This window comes from Tupaia chinensis, unplaced genomic scaffold, assembly GCF_000334495.1.
Source record: "Tupaia chinensis unplaced genomic scaffold, TupChi_1.0 Scaffold145659_1, whole genome shotgun sequence".
Classification (NCBI taxonomy): Eukaryota; Metazoa; Chordata; class Mammalia; order Scandentia; family Tupaiidae; genus Tupaia; species Tupaia belangeri.
This window is the reverse complement of record NW_006205516.1, coordinates 2,350,022-2,360,792: the sequence shown is the minus strand read 5'-3', so window position 1 is coordinate 2,360,792 and position 10,771 is coordinate 2,350,022. Positions and strand designations below refer to the sequence as shown.

At 37.5% G+C, this 10,771-nt stretch overlaps 1 protein-coding gene across 6 annotated transcripts in view; it reads right to left on the bottom strand.

Annotated features, from left to right (window-relative positions):
* KLHL13 (kelch like family member 13) overlaps positions 1 to 10,771 on the bottom strand; it is a 137,024-nt gene that overhangs the window by 9,927 nt on the left and 116,326 nt on the right. For all 6 annotated transcript variants that reach the window (XM_027768174.1, XM_006168274.3, XM_006168271.2 and 3 more), the window contains one exon: positions 3,167 to 3,962. In XM_027768174.1, the coding sequence (XP_027623975.1) occupies positions 3,167 to 3,962 (796 nt within the window). The remainder of the gene's footprint in view (positions 1 to 3,166; positions 3,963 to 10,771) is intronic.

The following is a 10,771-nucleotide window of genomic DNA, read 5'->3' as shown; positions in this document are numbered from 1 at the left end:
GACTGCAGTTCGCGTCCCGGACCCGGTGGCTTAAAACTCACACCGGGCGCGTGTGCGTGCGTGCCCAAGATTCCGAGAGGAGAATGGAGGAGAAGGGATTGCGGTGTGACCCATTGCCCCTGGGGGGTGATTTCTCGCTTTCTGTCTCTATGTCTCTCTCTGTCTGTCTGGCGAGCGCACGCGCCCTATAGCGAAAACTTCTCCAAAAAATACATATATATATATATTTAGTACAGAATGTATTTAATGGGTATGCTGATTTTAAGGGAAAGAACCATTTTCTACAAACATTAATTTATATATTATGACATCATTTCAAGTGGAGTAAAATATAAAATAATTGAACTTTAATTGGAAATAGAGTTCGTTCATGGTTTGTGTTTGTGTTATAATCAGATGTACACTTGTAAAAAATGGACTTTATGAAATAAGATTAAAAACACATTTGTATTTACTATCCAGAGAAGAAATGTCTTTTAAAGTCACTATCTTTAGGTTCAGTTTTGTGGATTTTATTTTGAAAGCCTAAATATAATAAACTAAAATGAAGTAGGAATAGATCTCACACACACACACACACACACACACACACACACACACGCACACACCAAAGAGGGGGAAAAATCTATGATTCTCATGTTTCTTTTCACTTTCTTTTTTCTTTCTTTTGGAAAGGTTTTTGCTATAGGGTACACACGCTCACCAGAAAGACAGAGAGAGACAGAGAGACAGAAAGCAAGAAACCACACCCCAGGGAGGATGGCCATGCCTCAATCCTTTCTCCTCCGTTCTCCTCTCAGGACCTTGAGCACACACACACATGCACCTGGCGTGAGTTTAAGCCACCGGGTCCAGTACTTGAACCACAGTGGACTACATTGGAGTCCAGTGACATAGCCATTACACCAACTGCTGGTCTCTCTTTTCACTTTCAAAGTAAAACAGACTTTTTTTAGAAGATTTTTTGCACAGGGCTTGTGTGCTTGCCATAGACAATGAGAGGGAAAGCGAGAAATCACCCCCTGGGGGGATGGCCACGCCACAATCCCTTCTCCATTCTCCTGCTGGGATTTTGGGCATGCATATAAACACACCAGGCATGATTTTCAAGTTGCCAAGTCTGAGACCGAAAATTGTGGTTGGCCATGTGAGAGTACAGTGTCTTAATCACCTTGCCAGCTGCTGGCCCCAAGAAGATTGTTTTTAATTAGAGATGAAGGAGTGGTTTCTGAAGGTCACAAGCAAGGAAGCCTATTTATGAGTCACTGGCCCAGTAGGGTAAGCAATTTCTTGTTCCAGTCTGGGTATAATATACAAGGAACTCAAAGAGGATGAGTATGGGTCCAAAAAAACATGGCCTCTAGCTTCACAGTTTTTATGCAATGACTCTCCTTGACCTGAAGACTATAAACTGCTACAAGAATGAAGCTCCTAATTAATATTAAAAATATATTGAAGATTTTGTAGCTGCATATTAACAGGAGTGATAATATATTATCAAAGTCAGCAAGAACTGACTTTGAAATATGGAGCAATTTCTTTTGAAAAAGGAAGTTACAAATGACCACTGAATGCCAGGGTTAATGACTTATAATTTGTGAATTCAAAGATTATCTTATATAAGTGGTTTCTATAAGAAATCAAGTTGCTACTTGTACCTTTTGGATATTTTCAGACACCATCAATTCAAAACTCTATAATAACTCAAAAATATCATGTATGGGTTAACAGAGGACACCTGAAATGATGAGTCTACCCTAAAAGCAAATGTACTTTAAAAAAATTTAACAATTTTTTTTTATTATTTAAATTTTCTATAGGGATGTATACTCACCAGAGAGAGAGAGAGAGATAAAAAAAGAAAAGTGAGAAAGCAAGCCACCAGGTCCAGGATTCAAACCAAGGTCAGACAGGTAGAAGTCCAGCACCCCAACCACTGTGTCAAATTCTGGCCCCATGTATTAAGTGCTTTTAAAAGTCTGATTATCAAAATATATTTTGGGGCCAGCAAGTGGTATGGAGTATTAGTGCTGTATCCCACATGGCTAGCTTTACAGTTCAAGTCCTGGACCCTGTGGCTTGAGATTCATGCCAGGCATATGTGCATATATGCCCAAAGTCTCAAGAGGAAAGTGAAGGGGGAACCAGCAGTTAGCGTAATGGCTATGTCGCTGGACTCCCACGTAGTCGACCACGGTTTGCGTCCCAGACCCGATGGCTTAAAACTCACGCCGGGCACGTGTGCGTGCTTGCCCAAGATCCCGAGAGGAGAATGGAGGAGAAGGGATTGCGGTGTGACCATCCTCCCTGGGGGGTGATTTCTCACTTTCTGTCTCTCTGTCTCTCTCTGTCTGGTGAGCGCACGCGTCCTATAGTGAAAAACCTCTCAAAAAAAAAAAAAAAAAAGAGGAAAGTGAAGGAAAAGAAACTGCAGCATGGCCAACTCCTCCCGGGTGGGGCAGTGGGTGATTTCTCACTCATTCTCTCTCTCTGGTGAGCACATATACCCTATCATTTCAGATTAGGAAGACAAAACTGTGACCCAAATAGCTTACCAGATTAGTTTACAGTGAAAAAACTCTTTGATATTTCACCAAGAAAGAATGATTTTAAAATGATTAGTCACAGACCATAATACTCACAATAAATAAACTCTGGATAATACTGAACTTTGTATATTTAATCTATAAAGAAAATTCTCTTGCCATGTGGGACCTCTAATAGGTAACAAAACATGCAAGAGGAGAAAACCCAAGTCAATCTGTAATGAAGGATTTTTAACCTGTTCAGTATTATTTCATGTGGACTTTTAAAAATGGGAAATGCAGAAATATGCCAAACTTCTGTCCAAGATCCTATTATAATTTAAATTAACTTAATATCTATTTTAGTTAAACTTTCAAGATGAAAACTATATATGCTGCACAAATAAAACATTTGGTAACATATCAATATGTTATAAGATGTCATTTGTATCCTGGCCAACAATATCTGCCTGGATAAGGCATACATATGGTCTCTGATATTTTCTAAGAGAAATTATTTAGAATGAAACCCTAGCTACATTTCTGTCTTTAATTTGACAGAACTGCTTATTTAATAGTTTGAAAAGAATTTCTGGGTAAAGAAGTCAGTTTCCATGCTTACTATAAATGCACACACTTACGCAGTTCACCAGCTGCATTTCGCCCACCGACTGCATACAGATATCCTTTGAGGGCACTTAGGTGGAAGAAGGTGCGCTTCTCATTTAAAGATGCCACTTGCATCCATTTATTGTATCGAGGATCGAATCTGAAGACTGTATCGACTGCTGTTTTTCCTTTTGTGTCATAATTACTCTGTCCACCGACAACATAGAGGAAATTTCCGATGACGGCAATGCCGTGCTGGTACCTTGGGGCATCCATTGGGGCCAAGGATTTCCATTCATGGGCCTTTTCATCATACATGCGCAATTCCTTACTGACAACCAGCTGCTGCCTCAGCACTCCTCCCAGTGTAACCAAATGAGTGGTGTCAGACCGAATGGCAGTCCTGTCTGACTGCATAACTGGCTGCATATATGGCATCATTTGATAATTGCTGGCTTCCAAAAGCAAATTCACACAAGTATTGTCAGTTCTCATGAAATCTACTGTTTGCACATAATTAATGAGCTCCTGCGGTGTCATCAGTGGAAATCGTATGTTCTTCATCAATTTTGCAGCAAAGTCCATCCGAGGCTCTTCCAGGCGAAGCCAGCGACAGGTAGCCTTAAAGAGCTCAAGTTCAGTGCAATGCTTAAGGCTATTACTGGAAAGCACAAAGGCAAGACGCTCAAAAGGGAGTTTCAAAAACTCCCCAGTGCTCAGCAATGCAGGAAAATTCTTCAAGACAAAACTGTTAACATATTTATCCACTTCTGTCAGATTGTAGGTGTTAGCAATCCGCCCAACTTCAACACAATTGTCTAAAGTGACCTATTAAGCCAACGGAAAAAAATAATTAAAACTTAAGTACTTTCATGACACACATCCCGATAACACAAATACTTGTTCTAGAATAAGAGTAAATGATTCTTTCTTACTGTCCATATAGATGCAAATAAAGATTCTTATCCAAATGAATCGAAGATCTAAAGATAATCTGCAAAGGATCTTTACCTACTCCAGTAAAAGGGTGACTAAATGAAAATGATCAAAGTCAGTAAATTAAAAAAAGTTACTCCAGAGTCCACTCTCAGTGGTGCAGAACTGGGATGACATCATCAACCACAAGATCAGATCCCAAGTGCACCTGAAAATACATCATGTGCACACATACCCAAGATCACGGTGAATTGGAGGGCTGTGGAGAGGATTGCTGCATCATAGTGAGTGCTGTACAGGTTATCTTTCTCTCTCTCTCTCTCTCTTCCTCTCTCATGTACTTTTTTGCTCATGAATAAAAATAAAGTGTTTTAAAAAGTTACTCTAAGAAACAGTGTTATAACTTGCCTATGACCAAAAAAATTACTTTGCTCTCCCCAAAACTCCCCCCCCAAAAAAAGGATAACATCCTTCCCAGATGGAAATTTTGAAACAATAGAGGGTTATTCTATTAAGCATTCAAGTCAATCTACTTCTCAGTCATGACTCTAGAAAGTACCACACAACTAACAGATTCACACAGTAAAGCTCTAGTACCCAATCCACAGATTTCCCTTTTATATAAACAGACATCACTCATTACTATTACTCATTTTGGTTCCATCAAAATTACTGCACATCACAAAAATAATTAAATAGGTGGCCATCAGATGATAGGCAGATTAAGGGGACTGGACTCCCACATGAACCAATCACAGTTCTAGTCTCAGACCTGGCAGCTTGCTTTCTCACTTTCCCTGTCTTTTTTTCTCTCTCTTGCTCTGTCTCTCTCTGGTCAAACTAAAATCAATCAATAAATAATGTTCAATAAAATAATTCTTTGAAAAATAATAATAATTAAATAGGACAGGGCCAGCAGATGATGTAACGGCTACATCGCTGGACTCCCCCATAGTTGACAACAATTCAAGTCCCGGACCCTGTGGCTTTGAACCCACGCCAGTCACGTCTGTGTGTGTGTGTGTGTGTGTGTGTGTGCCCAAAATCCTAAGAGGAGAATGAAGGAGAAGGGATTGTGGAAATCACCCCATTCTCACTGGGGGGGGGGTTATTTCTCACTTTCCATCTCTGACTCTCTGTCTCTCTGGTGGACATGCACACCCTATAGCAAAAACCTCTGTAAAAAAGAATAATAATAGGAGAATTGTTTCAAGGGTAATGTTATTTTACATGTTGCTTATCTGAAAGCGTAAGCAAAGGGATGGATTTCTTGATTGTTGAAATGGTGTATCTACATCACCTCACTCATAACAGATAAGTTTCGGGAATCTATGATTACAGCTTACATGTTGACAACAGAGTTTTCCTCAGCCACTCTCTTACTCTTAGCACACTCTAGCTCTGTCCAGAGTCAAACTGAGCCTAGAACCATTTTCTCAGTTCAAAGTAAACCATAACACAATGCAGAAAACAGACAAAGGAAAGTAAAGCAAATCTCCTTCCTCAGCAGGACCTCTTTTTCAATGCTCTAATAACCAACTAGTTAAAAGAGAAAATAGGAGGTGTTGACTCAATAGCATAGTGGTTAAGGGAGCTAGATCCTACATGACCCACCACATTCAAATTCCAGCCCCAGCAGCTTGAAAAACATCCTGGGCACACATGTGTGTGTACTCTAAATCCCAATAAGATGCAGAAATGTAGCAAGGGTTGTGGCATGACTATTCTCCATTGGGATTACTTGCATGTTCTCTCTCTCTCTCTCTCTCTTTCTGATGAGTACATTTGCCTTTGGCAATTGGAAAGACAAACAAAACAAAAAGAGAGAAAATAGAAAAATCATATCATCAAGAAATAAATCACAAAAACAAGCCTGCCATACAAATGTCAGTGTGCATATGGAGAAACACAGATATGGGATAGAGGCAAAGGACTCCAAATACTTTAAATTGTTTGTCAGGATGTATTCACAATGTTGCACAAACTTCATCAATGAATTAACTTCGCAACTGTCAATAGACTGGCAGATGGTTAAGAAACTGGTTGATCCTTCTACTGACATTTCATTTAAAAGCTGAAATAAAGCTAGTAGTATTACTCCTCTGTATAAAATAACAGCCCAGTTAGGAAAGCCCTAAGGTTCACACATAATGCATATGCAGTTCTTGTCACAGATTTAATACTAAGAAGGAATTTGGACTCTTTTAAGCAACTGATTTGCAAAAATCAAAATTTTGAATTATTCATACTTAGTAGCAATATAATAAAAAATACTCAAAACATAACTGTAACACAGAAAAAATAGGTAAATAAATGGACAAATGGACTTCTAGAAATACAAAGCTTAACACAGTTTCCATGGCTTGGATTTCTAATATGTTTTCATTTAGGAGAAAAATAGAGAGGCAAAGCATTAATGGGACAAAGCACTGTGGTTTTAACTGTTGAAGATATTTTATAGTTTTATCAACTGAAATAGGGAGAAATGTTCACCTGTTGAAATATTCACTTTGTAAGATAAATAATGTGATTGAATGTATAAAAGAAAATGAAATTAAAATAAATTAATTAATTAAATAATTTTTAAAAGAAAAAAATTAAAAACACAAAAGTATAAAATTATCTGTTGATGTGTCTGGCAATAACATTGACTGGACCAATATTCAGTGTTTTCATTCTGGGAAGATTCATTTTGTATGCTGAAAGATGTACAGTGAGTAAATAAAAAAATAAGAAAAGCCAATAAAAAAAGCCTATTTTAGTCCAATTTAGGAGTGGCAGGTTGGTGTCTCATAAAACTTCAGGTTGTGTAAACAGAGTTACAGTCAATACCTAATCGCCCAAATGACCTTGGGTTGAAAGCAGTCCTGTTTGGGGTAATGGATCAACTTCCCAAAGCAAGTAAGAAAAAGCCTTTCCCCAAAGCAAATGTAATTTTCACTTTTCAACATGTGAATTGGCATGGTTAAAAAAAAAGCTGATGAAAGCACAATATAATTCCCAAGCATGCAGACTAACATCACTATTTTGCAAATAATTGTTTTATCCCATTTTATTTTTCCTTATTATTATTATTATCATTTTTAATTTGACCAGAAATACGGGGGGGAGAGGGGTGGGAAGCAAGAAAGCAGATCACGAGGTCCAGGACTCAAACCATGATCGACCATGCTGTAGTCCACAGCCCCAACCACCACACCATCTATCATCCCAACATCATTATTGATAATGATTACTATTGGGTCATCGGAAAAGTCATCAAGTATTTTTGAATGTTTTTCTGGGGAAAACTGTGCCATGACTTTCCCAATGACCCAATATTAATAACAAAGAATTGGTACTTTAAATAGCCAAAATAACAGCACCAGTTGTTAGTCACCATATTTAAGTCTAAATTTATAGCATATAAAATAGATGAAGAAGAACGATTAGACACCAAACTGTATCATTAAGGTATGGGATCAAGATATTTAATTCCTTCCCCTTTTTACTCTTCAACTTTACCTAATAAGAAAAGAATCACTAAAACAAGAGAAAGAAGCCTACTTTTATTTAAGAGCACTTGAAAATACCTTTTATATATCATTACACTCATATGTACAGACACACAGAACTGATAAAGACTTTGATAGACCACCTAGACAGTATTTTTAATGGTATTTCATAACATTTAGATTTGCCATCTTCTCAACAGAATTAAAGTATTTTCTACAGCTTATGAACAGCCAGCTACCACATTGTGGATATATAACAAAGGTTAAATACTACAAATACCAATAACACAAAAATTAAATATGTGATGATAGATGCAATTAAAAATGCAATGTCTATTGAGTTAATACAGCAAAATATTGGAACCTTATTATTTTAAAAATGAGACACCACGAAAAAATATTTAACAGGAAATTAATTCTTATCAAATGCATGTTAATTAAGGAGAAAAACATTAATCACAGAATCTTTAACAGGAAATTAATTCTTATCAAATGCATTTTAATTAAGGTGAAAATCATTAATCACAGAATATAAAGATCATAGAAGTAAAGTCTGCAATAAGAGATAACAATATAAGCAGACTCAAAATGATGAAATAATGGTAAACAACTTTTGGCAAAATAAAAGATTAGTCTACTGTGGTTGATTCTAATCCACTTCTCAGTCAGTCATGATTCTTAGAAGTGCCTAAGCAAGCAGATCTCCAAACACTTAGCCTAGATAATATTTTTAAAAATGGATACATGCAGTAACGTATCATATGATATAATTTATGTACATAATAGAACACATTCACTTTGAAAATTTAGAATATTGAGTTTAATGCTTATTTTTTAAATTCCTAAGAAGAAAGAACTCCATTTTCATCTAAAATCATCTAATTTCATCTGAAAACTTCTCCAAAATTCTAAAGAAGGTACACTTGATAACAGAGTTATAACAGAAGTTAATCCGAATAATTATGTCAGCATTTAAAAGGATAGAGCAGCAAAAAATATCTAAATTCCTCAACCACATATGAGAACTTATAAAACTACTTTTAAAATAATCAAGTTCAGTGCTAGCCAGCGGTGTAGTGGTTAAGGTAACAAAGATCCCACATGACTATGCGGTTCAAGTCTTGGACCCAGTGGATTGATAAACACACCAGGCACGTGTGCATACAGGACTAAAACCCCAAGAAGAGAAAGGCCCTCCCCCTTGCAGGGGGAACTTTTTCACTCTCCTCTCCCTCTCTTTCTCTCTCCCTCTCTCTTTCTGACTCTCTCCAGCCAATTCACATGCCCTATAGCAAACTTAAAAAAAATAAAATCATGTCCACATTGAAGTTTTCTTTGTGTAAATTAATATAAATTATTCTAAAATAACTAAACAACCTTCATGGTCATCCTAAAAGCAGTTTAGATATCCTAATTCTGTAAGTGGTGTTCTCATTACCATATTGGTAACTCACTGCTGCTGTACTGCTCAAATTATACCTGATGCACCCAAACACTATCATTAACATAATTTGATATTCTGATGTCAGATTTCATCGGAAACCTGTGATAACAATTTCTTAAAGATGTTTTATGCCAAAAGAATTTCTCACTTAGACAAAAAAAAAGTATCTGCTTTTGTACTCTTAAGGGAAGGACAAAGACTGAGCAATGTGGCAAAATTTGGGGAACCCATTCTCAGCCATTCAATGTACTAAATTGTCCTTGGTGTTATCCAGTTTATTAAAATGGCAGCTTGACATTGATTTCAAGCAATGCAGAGAGAGAAAGTGTGTCCACAGAAAAAGACTGGGAAGAAATCAAACAAGCTACTTTTGGGGGAAGACAGTTATAGACATCTTCTCCCAAACCTCCTTCCATGGGTGATAGCATCGCAGGACACAAGGAAGGGACTTTTTGATATGAACAAAGGGATGATTAAAAAGAAAAACCTCTCTTTCGGCCTTTGTTTCTCTTCAGTTTCTAAATGCAGTGAGAGGTGAATGCTGATTTTAAAAGTACTTCTCTTACTGGATACAGTCAGTGATCATTACTACAATGGTCTCTGTGCGGCTGAAGTGGTTTGAGCCCGGGCTTGATCTCTTCTTCCCATACAGAATCCTAGATGGCAGATGGCCAAGAATGCGTGGTCAAGGTTATAAGCAGGGATAGTGTTTAGACTTAATAACCAGCACAATGCTGTTATGGGTACCAACCAATTGGACTAGATGGCCAACCATAACCCACCAGTATGGCCACCTGGGTACTACAAGAAAATCTAGACAAGTGTGGGAAGGCAAGTGGAGACAGTTTTGATTCATTGCTAATGTTCATAATCTATTAACTCTTCTCTGCTTTGCATTCATACTCCCCAAGAGGGGCACGATGCACCTTATCTTAGAAGACATGTCTGAGGGAAAATGGGTAGTATGGTGGCTAGGGTGCTGGGCTCTCACATGGTCGACTTCAGTTCAAGTCCTGGCCCTAGTGGCTTACTTTCTCACTTTTCCTCTCTCTGTCTCTGTCTGGTGAGTGCACGTGGGCTATAGTTCTGCTTTGCATTCATACTCCCCAAGAGGGGCACGATGCACCTTATCTTAGAAGACATGTCTGAGGGAAAATGGGTAGTATGGTGGCTAGGGTGCTGGGCTCTCACATGGTCGACTTCAGTTCAAGTCCTGGCCCTAGTGGCTTACTTTCTCACTTTTCCTCTCTCTGTCTCTGTCTGGTGAGTGCACGTGGGCTATAGTTAATTAATAATAATAATAATAAATAATAATAATAAAATTAATTCTTTAAAAAAAGAAGACATATCTGTTCATTTCTATAGACAAATCTAATTTAGACTAGATAGGGAATATGAAAAATATGTATTTACAGCAAATCCTTACATAAGAATGGATGGAACTGAAAGAAACTGTCTTTTCCCATGACTACTTCTGATTCTTTCCATTTTTCCCTAGGGTCATGTTTGCTGTTTTTCTTTATCTTATGCCTCTTCCCCCACATATATATCCCCTTTATTTTCTGTCTCTAACTCTTCATTACCTCTGATCATCTCACTGAAATTTCCTTCCATTTCATTGTGAGTTCCCACTCCTATCACTGCTAATATATGTACAGGTGGAACCAGTGTTATATCTGTATCAAGTGGGTAAACGACACAGTTTTAAAGAAATTATTGCTTTTTTTATTTTTTTCTTCTTCTTTTTTTTTTTTTTTTGAGTT